The sequence below is a fragment of the Hesperophylax consimilis genome, unplaced genomic scaffold (genome assembly GCF_061612785.1).
Source record: "Hesperophylax consimilis isolate HC1 unplaced genomic scaffold, BYU_Hcon_1.0 scaffold_35, whole genome shotgun sequence".
Taxonomy (NCBI): domain Eukaryota; kingdom Metazoa; phylum Arthropoda; class Insecta; order Trichoptera; family Limnephilidae; genus Hesperophylax; species Hesperophylax consimilis.
In genome coordinates, this window is record NW_028301265.1 from 1,168,639 (window position 1) to 1,189,960 (window position 21,322).

General features: G+C 33.2%; 1 protein-coding gene across 1 annotated transcript in view; it reads left to right on the forward strand.

Annotated features, from left to right (window-relative positions):
- The window catches only part of LOC149409137 (guanylate cyclase soluble subunit beta-1-like), a 160,296-nt gene that overhangs the window by 124,864 nt on the left and 14,110 nt on the right, over positions 1-21,322 (forward strand). Inside the window, exons 9-15 of the mRNA XM_089650115.1 lie at positions 4,436-4,590; positions 5,412-5,543; positions 6,245-6,327; positions 9,149-9,319; positions 10,242-10,479; positions 20,010-20,147; positions 20,608-20,765. Coding sequence (XP_089506241.1) covers positions 4,436-4,590; positions 5,412-5,543; positions 6,245-6,327; positions 9,149-9,319; positions 10,242-10,479; positions 20,010-20,147; positions 20,608-20,765 — 1,075 coding nt within the window. The remainder of the gene's footprint in view (positions 1-4,435; positions 4,591-5,411; positions 5,544-6,244; positions 6,328-9,148; positions 9,320-10,241; positions 10,480-20,009; positions 20,148-20,607; positions 20,766-21,322) is intronic.

Genomic DNA, 21,322 nt, shown 5'->3' on the forward strand with positions numbered 1-21,322 from the left:
CTCACTTTTTCACAAATGATCATCTAGTCCAGAGGTCGGCAAAGTGCGGCTCCGGAGCCGCATGCGGCTCTTTAGCCTCTTAAGTGCGGCTCCCGCGCAAAAGTTCACGGAAAGGCGCGCAAGACGCGCCGATGGTATCGGCGGGTGACGCCTGTGGGGTGCGCGGTGCGAGGGAGACTCTTCTCGCGTTTCAATAAGTCTGGTTGGCGTTGGATAGCAGTCACATGGCAGTCACCTCGCCAGTCGCGTTTGTCGCGCACGTATTACAAGGGTTTTTTTTCCATCCAGCTGCACATTCTACAGGTATTTACATCATTAATTTAATATTTATTTGATATATGTATATGAAAATTATTTAATTATAATGTTATTTATTTAGTGTTGGTGTCGGAAAAAAATTATATTATAATATGATAGTTATTTAGTATTGGTGACGGAAAAAATATTTTTGGGATTTTTTTGTAGGTCCCCTATTTCACATGGCTACCAAAAAGAAGCAAAGAAAAACGGAAGATGAAAACCGTGAATTTAGAGTTGAGTGGACCGAGACTTTTGCGTTTATTAAAAACTTAGATGGCCTTCCGACATGTCTTATTTGTAAGGAAAAATTGGCGCATAACAAGAAGTGAAATTTGGAGAGACATTTAAAAATAAACACACTTCATTTAGCAATAAATATTCTGTCGGTAATGCAAGGAAGAAAGCAGTTGAGGAACTCCAGAAGACTCGAGAGACATTAACTTCTGTATTCAACAACTGGATGCAATCTTTCAGTAATGTTAATATGGCAAGTTTTGTTGTTAGTCGAGAGATTGCTAAGAGAGGGAAACCGTACACAGACGGCGAATACATTACAAGTTGTTTTGTAAAGGCATCCGAAGAACTATTTCTGGATTTTAAGAACAAGGCAGAAATTTAAAAAGAAATTAAAGAGTTCCGTTGTCTGTCAAAACAGTGAAAGATAGAACACTTAAAATGTCTTCGAATATAACCATCCAGCAAATCAAAGATCTAAAATTGGTTTAGGCTTTATCAATAGTAGTTGACGAGTCTTGTGACATAAATGATACAGCGCAAGTTTCGCTTTTTGTAAGATTTATTTCTCATACAGGTCCTAAAGAAGAACTTTTAGGATTATTGCCACTCAAAGGTCAGACGCGTGGATAGGATATCGCAAACGCTGTAATTAGATGTCTGGATAAATATCAAATTTCTCTCGAAAAAATTGTGTCGATTTCAACAAACGGGGCCAAAAGTACGACCGGCCACAGAAAGGGGTTTGTTGCTCTTTGGAAAGAAAAAATAATCACGAGATACTTGCTTACCATTGCATCATTCACCAAGAAGCGCTTTGTGTGCAGACATTTCCAAAAGAAATTTGTAAAGTTATGGAATTGGTGATTACGATTGTTAACTCCATTTTAGCTAAAGCTCTTAATCATAGCCTAATTCAAAGAATTTTTAGTTGAAATGGAGAGTGAGTACGGTGATCTTCTGATTCATAACAAGGTTCGTTGGTTATCAAGAGGGAACGTTTTAAAGCGTTTCGAATTGCTGTTTACAGAAATCAAAGCATTTCTCCTTGAGAAGGGTGTTGACTATCCAGAACTAACAGACGATAAGTGGATTCAAAACTTTTATTTCCTGGTAGAAGTTACGTCTCATCTAAATAAACTTAATCATAAACTACAAGGGAAAGGAAATACAATTTTTTCGATGTTAGAAGAAGTCGTTTCATTTGAAAACAAATTATCCCTCTTTGCTGAAGATTTTGCAAGGGAAACATTGTTTCACTTTCCGAGTCTGCTGAAGCATCGCCAAGAAAATAATTCTTTCATTGACAAACACTACTAAATATGGAGCTCTAAATTTGAACGTCTTTGTGTTGATTTATAAATACTGGAGAAGAAAAAATGTGAGCTTAGTTCACAACACAAGTGGTCTACCTTGAAAGACCTAGAGAAGGAAGACATGATCATATTCAACGCTTGGAATAGTATTCCCAACTCTTATGACCAGCTGAAAAAACTCGCTTTTTCTGTACTATCCCTTTTCGGTTCTACATATTCATGCGAACAATCTTTTCAAGCATGAACTTTATCAAGAGTAAACTGAGAAGTCGTCTTATTGATGACAACCTGGAATCGTGCCTAAAATTAAGAACAACAACATACAAACCTGACTTACTCAAACTTTCGAAGGAGATGCAAGGGCATGGTTCGCATTAAGTACTTATTATGATTGTCATTGTCATGGTTTTATATATATTATTTTTAATCTGTTTTTTTAATTTTTCTTTGTACAATATTTTACGTTACTTAAATCTTACAAAACTGATCAATCAGTTTGATTGTAAGAAATTTCTCATTTTGCCTGTTTATTTGTTTGAAATAAAATAATTATATCTCAACTTAATATTTGAATAGGTAATACATCATAATTACGTAATGGTGTAATACTTAATATTAAAATACTTAACTAATTATTATAGTGCTTTTATAATTGGCTCTTATTTTTTTTTAAATCGTTGTAATGTACATATTTGGCTCTTTGGCAAATAAGTTTGCCGACCTCTGATCTAGTCAATCAACATTATGTAAGTGCATTATATAAGCAAAATAAATACAAAACAATACAAGAACAACACGTCAACTCACCAGAGATCAAATGGGAAAATAATTCACCAACTCCAGATATTTTCATATCAGAGGGTTCGGCTCGGTAGAACTTCTAACAGGGCCTTTAAATCCTACTGATCCCTCAAAAAAAATATTTAAAAAATCTTTCGTTATCCTACATGTATTCAAAATGACCGACTTTTGCATCTTTATATATAATTTTTTTGATAGATCTAATACGCCTAAATTTTTAATTAGAGAGCTAGGTATAATGCCAGTAGCCGAAATAACGAATGGTAATATTTTTATAGTCTGAGAATGCCAAATTCTTTTTATTTCATTTCCTAAATCTGTGTGTTTTCTTATTTTTTCACTAACAGATTTTTTAATATTACAGGAATTTGGAATAGCGACATCAATGATATAAGTTATTTTTTTAATTTTGTCATGTAAAACTATATCGGGTCTATTATGACTAATCGCTCGGTCTGTTAGTATAGTTTTATCATAATATATTTTATAAAATTCGTTTTCTAAAAATGAATTTGGTTCGTATTCATAATATGGTACTACATTACGGCAGTCAATCAAGTTATGTTTAATTACCAAATTTTGGTGAATTATTTTTAAAACTTGATTGTGCCTAAATGTATACTCGGACGGTGCTAATATAGAACATCCCGATATAATATGTTCTATAGTTATAATTATTATTATTATTTATTAAGTATTTTTATTAACTGTGCTCTTATTGATTGCCCACTTATTGTATTGTCTGTAAGTGGCTTTACTACAGTCTGAAAATACTTTCAGAAGCGAAATAGCTGTCACGCGTAGTAATAATTACACGGCAGAACTATTTTATTAATGAACAGTTTTTATATATAAATTGAATAATGATATTATTTAAAATATAAAATGAAACTTGAAATAATTATTGTTTGGTAAAAAATGTAATATAGGAATAACGAAAATTTTCCAAATCAAGGTCGAATTCTCCCGTGGAGTCCGAGAGAGTTCAACGTTAAAAATCGAAATTACTTGAGCTTTTTCAAGTTAAAGAACGTAAACATAGAACCATCCCATTTAGCTTCCTTTCCAGACGATCCACATCTTGCAATACTTATTTTTAATACAGTGCTTTACTTTATCGATAGTCCATTCCTCCTAGAATGTTATGACTTTTACCAATGTGCGTAAAAACATCAGACCATAGTCGTCACCAAGACGTGTTCAAGATACCACACGCACCTTTGCGCAAGCACGGATCTAGCACAGCATGGCCATGACAAGAGGAGTTGTGCTATTTAATGAAATTTCTATAATACTATGAAATATTAATTCGATGACTCCTGTGTATAACCGGTTAACTACTTTAAACTGCTCTCCTAGAATGTTTCATTTTTGTAGATGCACTGGAATACCAATGCCATTGATATAATGACTCCTTAAAAAGCTTAAAACTTCTTCTTTTTTAATTAAAATCAAATTTTATAGTATAATTATTAAGTTCTGCGAGTATTTTTGGTTTTTGTTATTGTTACAGCTGTTTCGGCTTTCAAGGCAATTTTCAAACTGCGGTTTTAACCACGTTTAGACGACTTTTAAAATAACGAAAACCAAAAAATACTTGCAAAACTTAGTAATTATATTATTAAATTTGATTTTAAAAAAATAGAGTTCTACAAATTAAACACAAAAACAAAAAATAAAAATTTTACTGCCCGTGCAGCAAAAACTCGTGCTCTGTATCAAATAAATATTACTAATTTTGTGGGTCCGGTTTTATTTTTGATCCTGTAATATATTTTCCATAGAACCAAAGGTCAGCCCTGCCACCTTCTGCCACGTGTTTCCATTCCACTTGATGTTCGACCGGCGACTACGCGTCGTGCAATCCGGACGCGCCGTATCGCGTGTGTTGCCCAGAGTCACCACCAAGAAGTGCAAGATCACACACGTGCTGGATCCGGTAATTGTTTTTTATTATTCTAAAATTATAATTTTGCCTACAGCCTTTTAAATAAGGAATAAGTATTAAGTAATCAATGTATTCGCATTGGAATCTACATTGGTAATGCAGTTACATGAATGGATCTGTCAGTCACCAGCCAAAAGGATGCCCAGATCAATATCTTCGGGCTTTTTGTATGAAACTAATTGGTCATAAAAAAACCATAGATATGCCAATATATAGACAATAAAATTCTCATTCGGAGCCTACTTATTATACTGTACACCAATGAAAAACTCTGAAAGTTTATATCATAGACTTCCCGAGTTTTTCGTTGGTGGATATAGTTAGGCAATCATGTGACGTCACAATATTTCGGTTCCAATTTTCGATCGGAGTTATACACCACTGCCCCCTGCTCTGGACTGTTGAACAAGAAATGAATCTTGCTTTGATTTGTATGCCTTAAATTATGATTCGATCGCAGGTGTGGCAACCGACGTGTCCCGAAAAAAACCAGGGTTGGCAATCTTATCAATCTACAAAGATTAATTCGCAAATACTGGAGGTTCCACATACCGAACCATAGATATAAACTATGTAGAAGGATCCACACACTTTGTTACAAATCCTTTATATAACACACTGCCTACACCGGGAAATCTTTCTAGGTGGAATGTCAAAATAACTGTAAAGCAGAAGATGATTAGTATCTGTTGATAATAAAAACTCTTGTGGTGTCTGAAAACTTGACTGTCGTTTCCGACAATAAATAAGGATTTCAAGTAACATTCCAATATAATGGGACGATTTAAATGATTATTGTTTTTTTGTTACAGGTTCGTCCACATTTAGATTTGACATTTGCCAATATTTTGGCTCACATCAACACCGTATATGTTCTGAAGACCAAACCTGGAGAGATGAAAGTTCAGGACGTTCAAGATGAATTCGCATCTCTTCGTTTGAAAGTAAATATACTAACCTAATGTAAATCTACAATAGTTCTTATCTAAAATTATTTTAAAGAACATTTCTACTAAATATATAAATAAATATCGTTGAATAAACTATCTTAAAACCACTTGGGCCACACAGTTTAACATCTATCACCAAATGTCATTTCCTAATTAAAACTCTTTTTCTTTTGTGATTAGACATAAAATATACACAAATTTAAAAACAATAAAAAGCAACCACCTTTCTCTTTGCATTTAGAAGTTAACCATAGAAACCCCCGTAAAATTTGAAAATATTCTATAAAACAGAAAACCGCCAAACAGATTACCAGATCAATTCTTGCCAAATTTTTGACTATATTAAAAAAAAATGAACTGACAACAGCCTTCATAATGCGTTTGTCTAGTTAAAAGCGTTGTTTTAGATTAAAAAATGATAAATTCAGTTTATAAAAAAAACCATTGGCAAGCGATTGTTAAAACTTTTGATATGTTTGTTCATTTTAAATTCCACATTTTCGTTAGTAACACCAAATCTTTAAAATAAAATCATTTATTCTTTTTTTTCTACGCCTGAGCGGTTAAAACGACTATCATTCAGGGAGTTACTCAAGGATCTGAATATGATCACGTCTTATTTTAGTTAACATCGGTGGCATATAGCTGTAAATTAAGCATTTGATAAACAAAGATTATAAAAATAAATATTTCAGGGTCAGATGCTCTACATTCCTGAAACAGACCTGATGGTTTTTCTGTGCTACCCGAGTGTGATGAACTTGGATGACTTAACCCGGTAAGTTTTCAATGATTCCTCAATTGTGACTTATAAAACATTTATCTGAAGCACCAAACAAACCCTAGGTGAGCTCTGGCTTCGTAAAATATTTATTTTCAACTATTTTCGGCTTGCAATATCATGTCATTCAAAGTAGAGCTTTGAAAGATTTACAGAATTCAATCTATTCCCGGTACGGTTGATGAAGATATCCTTAACTCTGATCAAACGCTGAAACAAACCAATATCAGCGTTTAGCGGGGATAATTCAAATGTTATATTTATAAATGTCGCTGATGGTTATCGAATAATTTAGCGAGAATTTGAAAAAATTTTCAAATTTCAAAGTTAAACTTCAAGTTCTGTAATTATTTCATCATGGGCCGGTGGTTTCACAATTAGATAACAACAGAACTTGCATATGAATTTCATAGAACTTTAATATTAACTTTGAAATTTTATGAATTGTTTTTCATTTTGTAAAACAACCCATCCTTATTAGACTTGCTGTATGATTTACTTTTTCAAGAAACTTTAATCGCTTTTGAAGTGAATGACTTGAATCTATTTTCAATTATTACCATTGAAAGTTTTACGTATTAATTTCCAGTGTTTTAATGGGATTAGAAAATGAACTAGCGCATTAAACACACGAAAAACAACTTGATAAAATGTGTAATCATTTATTGCATGTATCACGGAAGACTCAAATTACTGTTTGTGTAACAGAATATTTTTTATAACTGCGCAGTTCATTACATTAACTAATTGATTACAGCAATTAGTCAAGCTTTGTATTTTTTACTTGATTTCCCCAAGCAATTAAAATGCGCACCTTTATTATATTTAGCGGAGTTTTCAACAATTATCTCCACATTTTGTTTACTGAAAGCTTCACACGCTAAAAAAACATTTTCTTAGAATAACAACATTGACAGCTTACAAAATTTGTCGATTTACTCACAAACTAAATATTATTGACGATTCTCTACTATTTTTACAATTCGTTATTCTATTTTCTTCCTTTTTGAACACTTTATTAAACTTTGTACAAAATATGTTTCATCATTGAAGAAAGTATTGGCGTCTCTCAAACGAAAATATGAAATCGAAATATCAGAAAAATTCAGTGGCATCTAGGAATTGAACCCAAGACCTCAGCCTTGTCGGGGCTTTACTCTACCACTGAGCTAATCCGACCCTTTCCCTTTCGGTCATATTTAACTATATCATACTTCTACTAAGAACTACCAATATCATCTTAATTTTCTTAACGCTTATTTTTATTGGCAGCTTTATTTATGTATGATTGCATGATTCTAATAATAGATAGATAGATAAAAACATAAGCGCCAAGTAAATAAAAAATAAGTATGATTATTAGTTAAATATGGGTCGGATTAGATCAGTGGTAGAGCGAAGCCCCGGCAAGGCTTGCCTTGATTTGACTGCCTCTGTGGTCGAGGGATAAGGCTCTCGAATAGCAGGCCGAAGGTCACGAGTTCAAATCCCGGCGTGCGCAAGTAAATTTTATTTGATTAATTTGTGTTATTTCACAATTTATTCATTTAAAATAATAAACAGTATACTTGCAGCACGCTCCAGAGTGGAAGATAATCTCAGTATCGCCCTGGTATAAGACCATCATTTAGAATTGAAAGTTGGCTTAAAATGGCTTTAGTCGTGTTTTGTGACCAGATATGAACAGTCAGGTACTCCACCACCTTCTTCTTCCCTATCTTCTTCATCTCCCCATTATCTTCATCCTCACTACATACCTCAATTAACGATGCCATAGTCTCACTGGCTCCAGACGGTTCGGAGCATCTTGTGCGGTTTTTCATTAAAAAATAATATTCTTAAAGGCTGACGTCTTGGGTTCAATTACTTAAAGCCACCGAGCCTTTTTTGATTTTTCTGTTCCAAATTTTCGTTTGTGAGTCCCTAATATTGTTTTGTAACCCTGTTGTCTCTCGTTAAGAAATATTATGGAACAAATGATTTTAAAGAATTTGTTAAAATCCTATGCGACAATTTTAATATTGTGCTTATAAAAAAGTGGGAGATAATATACAGAAGATTATTTATGACGGGCGGTGTTGATTTAATTTTGAAATCTATAGTTTTATTCCGAGATTGATGAAATTTGTCAGACATGTTCATCATAACAACAGAAAAATCAATGTATAAACGATATTTAAAAAAAACCACCCCATTCCATTTTTTTATTTCTTAAACCAAAATGTTGATACTTCGGGATGAAATTTTGACGTTCAAAATAAGATAAAAATTGCTGTCTTAATGTGATTTTGGAAAAATCTGTATAAAGCCTGGGCCACGCCGGGGACTACAGCTAGTCATATGACCTCTTACACAATTTTCGTTTAGACATACACCTACTTGAAATATACTTTACTTATTATTCCCAGCCATAAGCATTCTCTGTGTACCTCATCCTTATTTTAAGTTAGTTACATAGTATTGTATTACTTACAAAGGATCTCAATTTTCTTCTTTATTTACACATTACATTATCAACTTCTCTTTTCTATCCTTTGCTGTTTTACACGCGAATAAGGGCTCTTAACTACTTACGCAATTCTTATATCTCATGTTATAGTTTATTTCTGATACTGTAAGTAATATTATACAAAAGAAGAAGGCGTTAATGATACAAAAAATAAGTAAACATTTTATTATAATGCAATCAACACATTATTAGATTGAATTATCACCTTCAACAGCCGCAGTAGTTACATTTCCAATAGAGCCTTTTGTCTAGTTTTTACCCCTTTAACGCATGATGCAATCAACGAAATTTGACCTTAATTTTCAACAGTCGTGGCCTATACATTTCCGATATACCCCTGCACGATGCAACCCGTGACCTGGTGCTGATGTCCGAGCAGTTCGAGGCGGATTACAAGCTGACGAGAAACCTTGAAGTGTTGACCGACAAGCTACAGCATACCTACAGGGAATTGGAGTCGGAGAAGCAGAAAACTGACAGGTTTGTAATACTTTTGCACTGCTTACATTCACTAATCAATCTGAATCAACCACTAACAGAACAGGTTACATAATTTCAAAATGCACTACATAACATAACATAATATGACATGCCTTGACAAGCCATGCCATACCATGACTTGACATGACATGACATGACATTACATGACATGACATGACATGACATGACATGACATGACATGACATGACATGACATGACATGACATGACATGACATGACATGACATGACATGACATGACATGACATGACATGACATGACATGACATGACATGACATGACATGACATGACATGACATGACATGACATGACATGACATGACATGACATGACATGACATGACATGACATGACATGACATGACTGATTTAATGTCATCCAATTTAAGAAAAATGCATATGCATATATAAATATATATATTCGTGTGTGTACGCGTGATTGCCACCAAAGTTTTCACTTTGCATTTTCATAGACAATTAGTCTATCTCCATCAGATAGACTAATTGTCTATGAAAGTGGGTTAATTTCAGCATCCAACATTCATTCATGTTTTCATGTTCATGTTTATTCATTCATTCAACAAGGATCACGAAAACAAAATCGAAATTCAAATGACTTTATTTTTAAACAACTGATTCTGTTATTCAAGATGTTAAAGCTATGAAAAAAATCACAGTGTTTCTTTAAATGCTACCTAAGACTTTTTCTATATAGTTAAGCTCTATTTTGAAGAACTTCTGTTTCATTAAATATTTTCGCTTACACCTATTAATTATATTCGTTTTTTTTAATTTAGCGCGATTTCATTACATTCGTTTTCACATATCGTCCTTTCAAACCATCTTCTTCTTCATTTTGAACGCTTACTAGTAAGCCTTAATCAGCAACCAATGTTATTTGTTTGCAGGCTCCTCTACTCCGTCTTACCAATAAGTGTAGCTTCAGAGCTACGCCACGGACGGCCCGTAGCCGCGCGGCGCTACGACGTGGTCACTCTGCTGTTCAGCGGCGTCGTAGAGTTCGCCCGGTTCTGCTCCCAGAACACGGACTCCCGCGGTGCCATGAAGATAGTCAGGATGCTGAATGATCTGTACACCACGTTCGATGTTCTGACGGATCCGAAGAAGAACCCTGATGTTTATAAGGTATTCTAATATTCTAAGGTGATAATAATAATAAGTAATAATAATAGTAATAGTCATTATTAATTAATAGATTTAGGAAATGAAATAAAAATAATTAGATTTAGGAAATGAAATAAAAAGAATTTGGCATTCTCAGACTATAAAAATATTACCATTCGTTATTTCGGCTACTGGCATTATACCTAGCTCTCTAATTGAAAATTTAGGCGTATTAGATCTATCAAAAAATTTATATATAAAGATGCAAAAGTCGGTCATTTTGAATACATGTAGGATAAAAAAAGATTTTTTAAATATTTATGTTGAGGGATCAGTAGGATTTATAGGCCCTGTTAGAAGTTCTACCGAGCCGAACCCTCTGATATGAAAATATCTGGAGACGGTGAATTTTTTTTCCCATTTCATATCTGGTGATTTGACGTGTTGTTGTTCTTGTATTGTTTTGTATTTATTTTACTTATATAATGCACTTACATAGTGTTGATTGACTAGCTGATCATTTGTGAATAAGTGAGTGGAAGGGTTAAGTTTTTCCTTTGGGGAAGACTTAACCCGGACAACTAAATCGGAAGTTTAAATAAAAAAATACTTAAAAAATCTGTTAGTGAAAAAATAAGAAAATACACAGATTTAGGAAATGAAATAAAAAGAATTTGGCATTCTCAGACTATAAAAATATTACCATTCGTTATTTCGGCTACTGGCATTATACCTAGCTCTCTAATTAAAAATTTAGGCGTATTAGATCTATCAAAAAAATTATATATAAAGATGCAAAAGTCGGTCATTTTGAATACATGTAGGATAACAAAAGATTTTTTAAATATTTATGTTGAGGGATCAGTAGGATTTATAGGCCCTGTTAGAAGTTCTACCGAGCCGAACCCTCTGATATGAAAATATCTGGAGACGGTGAATTATTTTCCCATTTGATCTCTGGTGATTTGACGTGTTGTTCTTGTATTGTTTTGTATTTATTTTGCTTATATAATGCACTTACATAATGTTGATTGACTAGATGATCATTTGTGGAAAAGTGAGTGGAAGGGTTAAGTTTTTCCTTTGGGGAAGATTTAACCCGGACAACTAAATCGGAAGTTAAAAAAAAAAATAATAAGGTAATAATAATTCTAAGGTAATATAAGATATTGGTATGGCAACACTGTCAAGTCTAGTATTGACGTTTTTCTGTATCTCCTTCAAATTATCAAAAAATTAACAAAATCAACAATAGAAAATAGCTAAAAAGTGGTCAATTCATCTAAATCGAAGATTGCGCACTGTCCAGTGTATTTCTTTTCACAAAAAGTGTGTTTTTTGCACCAAAAAGAGTTTTTTGTTTTTCCTCGAGAGCTTGTGTCATAAACTCAAAAATCGGTGCCATAGTTCTTGAATATCAAAGAGTGAAGATCTCAAGTGTAGCAAAGTTATCCATCCTTAAAGGAAACAATTATTCAATAGTGCTCTTTTAGTGTGAATTTCACGCTCAGCGAATTTAGAATGAATACTCAATGTACTGCATGCGAAAAAAACATTGAAGTTCCGGCCGACTTTATAGCATGTTCTGTATGTGAAGATGGATATCACATTTTGTGTGCGGATATAGTGGAAACTTCTCGCCGAGGTGCAAAAAATCAATCTCAATCGCAACAATGGAAATGTAAGAAGTGCATTAAAATTCCAAAATCAACTAAACAGAAACTTATCGATAATAACATGAATGAACTCAATCAAGACCTGACACCTGTTGCCAAAAATCAAAAACGAATTGCACAAACAGCGAAGCTTACAACCACACCTACAATAACCAGTGAAAATCTAGATTCATCATTCACAGATGGCTCTAATCAGCCGTTAACATTGGAAATATTCTTGAAGGAACTTGAAAAATTTAAAACAACAATGATTTCTTTTGTAGACAATAAACTAAGCATCTATGATCACAAATATGAAGAAATATTAAAACAAAACAATGATCTACTAAAGTCATTCCAATTCATGGCGGATCAACAGGAAGATCTAAAAAAGCGTGTGACTTCTATGGAAAAATTACAGGTTAAAGATAATGCTGATCTAATCGAATTAAAAAACCAAAACAACATTTTAATTAATACAATATCACAACAAGACGTCAAAATCGACAGACTAGAATATATGTCTCAAATATGTAATATTGAAATAAGAGGCATTCCAGAATCCATCTCTAATAACTATTTAGAAATTCTCAATAAAATAACAAAAATTATCAACTTTGAGGACTCTTCAGGAAATGTGAACTCGGTAATAAAAAAAATCTATAGAATGGGGCCTAAAATTGCTGAAAAAAATCCCAGATCAATCATTGCGACCTTTAATAACACACTAGATCGAGATAATTTCTTATGCAAAATAAAAACATACACAAAGGCCACAACTCCCAGCACAAATAAATTAAATACATACGATCTAGGAGTATCGCAAGATGCCCAACGAATATATATATCGGATCACTTAACACAAAAAGCAAAATTCCTCCTAGGACAAACTAAACGATTCGCCAGAGAAAACAATTTTAAATATGCATGGACATCTTCAGGACGTATCTTACTGAAGAAAATTGACAGCTCAAAAATCATAACAATAAATAATGCCAATGACCTGCAACGTTTAAAAAGTCAATCTATCTGACTTCTATTTCACTCTGTCATTATGGCTGTTAATGAAGATATCATTTCATGTTCTCATATTGTAATATATTGTTATAGAATATTTATATACTCATTTATTTTTATCACAATCAGTAAGATCTCATGCAACCTCATACTTCTAGTAAATCTATATAAATCTGGGAAAAAAATAAATGAATATATCTATATTCCTTTTATGGTCAGATTCTGGAATAGTTCGCAGGTAATTGTAACTTCTTTTTCTATTGCAACACACCCGTCGCACCTACATATTTACAGATTGAGTACTCACCGTGCTCTGATTAAGAATAATAAGTTGGTAATTATGAAATTCATTACTTGTTCATTTAAGACTCATTTCATAATTTTCAATAGGATAATGAATAAGCAATGTGATGTATTCTATATTTACCTACCACCCTTAGCTGTTGTTATCACATATAATTTGTCATTAGGTAATAACATACAAATAACAACTGTGCGTATACCTGAAAAAAAAAATTTCATTGCAAATACCTACGCACTATTTTGGCCACATCGCTGTGTATTTCAAATGTTTTTGTATGTATTTATTTTATGTCAACATATTCTTTGCAACATCTTTACAACTTAAGTACGCTCCATGCTCTGAGCTATATTTTTTTGTTAATATCATTTAATAATTGTTGTTTTGTTAATATCATAAAATCATTGCAAATACCTGCGCACTATTTTAGTCACATTCTGTGTATTTCTAATGTTATTGAATGTATTTGTCATTTTAGTTGCGTTCTTGATGCTAACTTATTTATCTTACCAATCTATTACCACCAAAAGATCTACTACCACTCTATAACCACTTTTATTGCTATTATTCACTTTATTATAAATATTTACTTTAAGATTGATAATTATGTAAACATAATTTCCTTCGTTTGTACCTTCACGGGATATACCTACATTTTCGACAAGTTTTCACGGGCTCAAATTAATATACACCCATTATTATTCTTATTATTATTATTAATTACATCGCATATTAGTTGCTTTTGTTTTATGAGTCACACCACCAACAGCAACATGTATAAAAAAGTATTAATATGGATTCTATATTGGATGAAGAACTAAATGACGACAAGGAAATCAATATCAACATAGATGACCCATCAGTATGTAATGAATTTCTTAACCATTCTGCTCTCTCTATATATTGTATGAATATAAGATGCATAAAAAAAAATTTCGATGATACTATAGCTGTTCTCGACGCAATACAACATAGATTTGGCATTATCGTTTTTAGTGAGGCTTGGTTGAAAGATTCAATCTATATCCCAAGTATTACTGGATATTCATCACATAGCACCAAAAAAAATTATTTACAAAATGATGGAGTTGTCGTTTACACTCGGAATGATGTCATAGTTTCTGTTGAAGAAATAACTATTCCACATGCCAACTGTCTTAAATTACAACTACCTTATAATGTATGTGTTTTAGCAGTTTATAGATCTCCTTCTCAAGCACACATTGATACCTTTCTTGACCACCTAAATGACTTACTACGTTCTGTATCAACACATAACCATGAAGTGATTTTATGTGGTGATATAAATATAAATATTCTGGATATGAACAGCATAAAAAGTGAACAATATCTTTCACTTTTGATTTACCACGGTCTAAAACCATTAATTATTTCACCGACTAGAGTAACATCAAGTACTGAGAGTTGTATTGATCACATTATGGTTAAGTCAAAAGACGATCCTCAGAGTGCTGTATTCAGGACCAGTATTACAGACCATTTTGCTACATTATTGAAATATCCTAAATCCAGAGTAACAAAATCAAAAAAAATAGACGTAAAGCTTAGACTAACTGTGGATAATGACCTACTAAATTCGACACTGAAAGAGGAAACATGGGATACAGTCTTATCCACCAGTGATGTCAATACTGCAGCTGATAATTTCATAAGACGTCTAAAATTACATATTGGAAATTGCTCATATACTAAGAGAATCCATTGTAATAAAAAGCACTTGAAACCATGGATAACTTCTGGAATTGTTAACTGCCTCATTAAACGTGACAAATTACACAAGAGTTGTCGTAAAGAACCAAATAATATCGAACTGTTTGCACATTATAAAAGATACAGAAATTGGTGTTCTAAAATTATAAAAACGACCAAACAGACATATTATAAAGGGAAGCTTCACGAGGTAAAAGGAAACATAAAGCAAGAATGGAAAATAATAAAACAAGCATTGGATTTGCAAAAGGAATCAGTGCCCATAAATAAACTGAAAGTAAATAATAACATTGTATCCATAAATGATAATCCAACAGTCATTACTAACCATGTGAATAATTTTTTTAGTGATATAGGTCAAAATTTTGCTAATCTTTTGTGTAGTGCAAATAACACCAGTGAAGAATCTTTAGTAAAAAATTATAATCCAACACAATCTATGCAAAATGCCTGCTTTGAATTCAAACCAACGAATTGTAATGAAGCTTTAAATGTGATTAATGAGCTAAAATCAGGTTTTTCGAGTGGAAATGACAATATAAGTGCAATGGTCTACAAACAAAATGCTTCTGAACTAGTAATACCTATTACACACATTTTAAATGTTAGTTTTGAGAATGGCTTGTTCCCTAATCATTGCAAAAATTCCAAAGTTATTCCTTTATTTAAAGGAGGAGATAACAAAGATGTAAATAACTATCGACCTATCTCCTTGCTAAATACGTTATCAAAAATAATAGAGAAATTAGCTAAAATTAGGTTGATGTCTTATGTAAAAAGATATGAAATTCTCTCAGATAATCAATTTGGCTTCCGAGAGAACATGGGAACAAGTGATGCTGCATTAAAAATGATTACCACAGTCGTAGAAGCTCTTGATACTGGCAATAAAGCAATGGCCGTCTTTTTAGACTTGTCTAAGGCATTTGATACCGTATCCCACGGTTTACTCTTAAAAAAACTCAGTTCAATGGGTATTGTTAATAAATCTTTAGATTGGTTCAGATCATATCTTGAAAATAGAACACAGAGAGTAATAATTAATGATCACATTAGCTCAAATAAATCAATTGTATATGGTGTTCCTCAAAGTAGTGTTCTGGGTCCAATTCTATTTTTGTTATATATTAACGACCTCTGTAAACTGAAATTTTCTGGATCTTCAATTGTATTTGCAGATGACACTGTCTTGGTGTTTGCTGCTGACACGTGGAACGAAACGTATGCTAAGTGCGAGGCAGGATTAAGGGCAGTCAAAAATTGGCTTGATCAAAACTTGTTAACCTTAAACATGAACAAAACTAAATATATTACTTTTAGCATTTCCTCTGTAAATCAACCATCTTTGGAACGTTCATTAAAAATACATTGTTGTGTGCAGGAGTGTAACTGTCAATCTTTGGAAAGAGTAGACAACATCAAATACCTGGGTTTAATTATTGATAAAAATTTAAAATGGAACAATCACATTACTAGTTTTTAGATTCTCACGGCCAAAAGCATTTTTGTTGTTTGTTAATGTAGTAATGTGATTTTTGTTGTTTGTTTTTGGGGTGTTATGCCGTGTTGCGCTAACTCCTTCTTTAGCCGACGTTTCGGACAGCGTTGCAGTGTCCATCATCAGGGCAGATCCGGTAGACACAGATCAGATCAGGCAGATCAGTAGTAACACATCTTCGGATCTACCGGATCTGCCCTGATGATGGACACTGCAACGCTGTCCGAAACGTCGGCTAAAGAAGGAGTTAGCGCAACACGGCATAACACCCCAAAAACAAACAACAAAAATCACATTACTACATTAAGAAACAAAATAAGAAGGCTAGCCTACATTTTCAAAAATCTAAGAAACATATTGGACAAAGTTACATTAAAAACTGTATATTATGCTCTAGTTCAATCAATGCTTTCATATAATGTTGTCTGTTGGGGTTCTTGTAACAAGACTACCTTAGAGCCTTTGAATGTTGCGCAAAAATTAATTTTAAAAATAATGTATAAGAGAAATTTTATGTATCCATCAAAGTTATTATATAGTGAAAGCAAAATTATGACAATAAGGCAGTTGTACATAATACAGGCTCTCTGTAAATTTTTCAACAACACTATTACTGCCAAAAGATCTCAACAAGTACGCAGCACTAGAATGGGTTCTTCTTTAATGTATCAGCCGGTGTATACCAGAACATCCTTCGGACAAAGGAGTTTTTCATATAAAGCTCCGTTGCTATATAATATGCTTGGAGAAAATATAAAAACTAAAGGTACGTTAAATTCATTCAAGAAAATGGTCAAAATCTCCGTACTAGCTGAGAATGATGATTTTGGATCACCCATGTTGTCGCTTATATCATAATTCCTTGTGGAAGCTCTGTTTCGATACAATCCTTATTTACTTACTGCGCATGCACTTATTTACTTCTAAAATAACTTTTGGTTATTTATTATTATGTTACTTATTATTATTATTATCTACTTAATTATCGTATTAATATTTACTTTAATTATTGTCTAGCTAAAATATTTACTTACTTACTTTTTATTATAATATTATCTACTTACCTATCGGTTATTATTAACCTTTTTTATTTAGTTATTTTTTATTTTTTCTTATAATCTATTATTCATACTATCCATGTTGTAATTGTCAGTATGGTTTCCCTATGCTTATGCTTGTGTCTGATAAGCCAGCACAGGTACCTTGTACTTCAGTTAACAGAAGAATATTATTGTTGCCAACTTACTTAATAATGCTTCTTTTGTTGACTTTTTTGTTTTTTGTTTTTTGTTTTTATTTTTTTCATACATTTGTTACTAAAATTTTGTTTATTTTTGTCTACCGGTCTCGAAACGTCCGTGTCATAAACTTTTCTTTTTTTGTTTAAATTTAATTTAATGTTGTTATTATTTTAAATTTACATATATGTATTTTTTAAAATGATATTATTGTAAAGCTGCACATCTTGATACAGGAATGCCCTAGTGAGATGTGCAGAGTATGCTTTTTATGTAAAAACTGTTTTTTGAATTAAATAAATAAATAAATAAATTTTTAAAAAAAAAATTCCTAGTCAACGGATGATCTAGTTATCAAATCTTCTCTTCCTACTAATATCCTCACTAAATTGACATCAAATTTATTTAAAAAATGCAATTAACCATGGAGAATCCTCCCCCTTGAAAACAATCAAAATCAATATCAAACACCGTCTTCTAAGAAACCCGAATCTTTCCATATTCCTTTCCAAAGAACTAAATTAACATTCTCCCAACCTTCTTTGCTAATGTGCCACCATAGTGGCAAGATTCCTGACATATTTAACGATAGACTGTACACTTTATTTTTTATATTAGTGGATGTCTTTCTCGGCCGTTTCCTACTTCTTCTACCATCCACTATTGTATACCATAATGTCAATGTTATACCCCGTATATCATTCCGAGATATATTTCTCGGGCGTCCCGACTTCTTTACCATTCAAAGTACTCTCTTAACACTCCTGACACTAATTAGAACAAACTTTGGAATTTCCAGCGATATTAGACTGAATTTTTCATATTTTAAAAAGATTTAACATTATTATTATAAATTAAATTTATTAAATACAATTTAAGATGCAGTAAAAAAAAAAAAAATTTTTTTAAGCCAGTTAAAAAAAATTACACACTAACGTTAGTGGTTTTCACTTAGATCTTTTAGAAATATTCGAAATTAGGAAAAATTTCAATTTAAATTTAAATATTATTAATAATCAAGTTAATTTTGTGAATAACCCTGTCTTAAACATATTTCCATTGTAATTTTTTGTCTTTGATCTTCTAAGCACCTCCCCTTTCCACCTCTCTCCCCCTCCCCGAACCCATTACTTCCATTTCTACCCACGCCTGTCTTTCTATACTTGATAATTTAGTTTTTAGTACATTTAATGTCCTGGTGAAGAGAACATCGTTTTCAAAACATGTTGATTTTCTTTTTAAATACATACGTGGTAAAAACAAAGTTTTTTTAATTATTTCATTAATAAAATGGTGCCACAAAGTGAATTTGCAAAATTTTAAGAAATTATTATTATTTAAAAAATAGTCTATTATTTTAAAAAGTGAAATAAATAAATTTTAAGCCATTAGAAGTTTATTAAATTTCTCGAATCTCTTATTTTTACTTGACCGAAACTTTGCAGTCTCTTGTTGTACATAATTTTTGATCGGTTGTAAACCGTTTTCGACGATTGGGATTTATTCATCCTTATTTCTTTATATGTTTTTATGTTAATCCCTCTCTGTTGATGCATTACAAATAAAACAAAATTTTAACAATTAAAAAATTTAAGTATTACTTTTGCCAATAACATTAAAATTCACAGATTTATTTTTGCCACCATTGTATCTAAGACCAATGAATTGAACTGAGCCAAACCTGAACCTAGTGAAATAATCATAAACATGAAATGAAACAGATTCCAAAGTTTTTGGAATTCCGATGAGACATAATCGACAACCGTTCAATAGTTCAAGCCATTATTTCGTATATATCAATAACTATCAATACCCAACTTGGACAAAAAGTTTTCCTACCAAATGTTGGAAGGGAAAGTATCAGGAATCTATATAAAATTATTTTTGTTTTCTGACTGCTTCGCGTAAACCGCTCTTGTCCTCGAAGGAGCAAATTGTGTTTATAAATACAAGTCGATCATGCATGGGTCGGATCATTTTTCCAATCAAAGTTTTATGTCGCCATATAACATACCAATTATTAATCGAATTGGCCATCGTTCTGCATATAGGGAATTATTTTTGACCCAAGTTTTTACAGTGATTAAAGAGCTATAAACTATTACGTACAGGTCGAGACAGTTGGTGACAAATACATGGCGGTCTCAGGGCTGCCCGAAGCCTGCCCTGCTCACGCCAGGTGGATAGCTCGCCTAGCGTTGGACATGATGGACCTTGCCAAGGAAGTGACCATCGATGGCCTACCTGTTGTAAGTCAACACAAACCCCTTTTCATAATATCATAATTTTGTTCACATTAACGGAAGAAGTTTGCGGAGGGTTTTTCTGAGAAAAGGAAGTAGGGAATTTGGGAGTCAGTGTGTCCAGGAGTGACGAACATGTGAATCGATTCCTGCGGTACAAGGCAGTGATTGGATCAAGAAAGTAAACCGTGGCACTCCTGCAAACATAGCAAACTACTTGGAGTTACTCATTAAGTTACGTTTGGTCATTCATATTTTGTATGTCCATTACATTTGCACATGAGTGGTCCCAGGGGTGGCGCTACTCATAACCGTCTCTCAAATTGTGGATGTGGACAACAGTAGTGTCTTATTCTATTTTACACATTAATTATTTGTATTGTGAAAAGCGATTTCAACTATATCAGTTGGTGTGTTGTTCGCAAGGCATGATCAGACCTCAGATATACGTATTAATTTTTGTTAGGGTATCACAATCGGGATCCACTCTGGCGAGGTGGTGACAGGCGTGATAGGTCACCGCATGCCTCGCTACTGTCTGTTCGGCAACACCGTAAACCTCACCAGCCGCTGTGAGACCACGGGCCTGCCGGGGACCATCAACGTCTCGGAGGACACCTACAAGTGAGTACTGTCCTCTATCTTTTGTACCTCTGAATCCTTTGGTGAGCTGGTGACGGGCGTCATAGGACATCGCATGCTATATGATTTTTCTTTTTGTGTAACGCTGTTTATTTTATTTAAAATAAGCTCAAGGACGATGTGCTAGAACTGTCAGGCGTTGGGTATTAACACCGCCTTGGCAATCGGCGCCCGGAGCGGACTACTTCAATTACGCTGTCTTTATCCAATCTGTTCATGGGAAAATCGGAAGGTGTTGCTCGGAGTCAAAGCCGACTAGAGTACAGACCTGGGCATGCGACCACCAAAAAGTCAGTCAAGTCGCTAATTAAACATATCTGTTTGATGGTCTAATCACCGTTTATTCAACATGCTTGTGGTAAAATAACATACAGATCAGTAGTAGCGACAAGTATCAAAAACAATCGTCCCTATTTGCAAACATTCGTTGCTCGATGGCACTGACTTAATCACGTCACTCTTCAAAATCCGCGATACGGCCTGTAGGTAGGTACTGTAGTCGATCTTGGATAACATATGACATCAAAAACATTGACTTT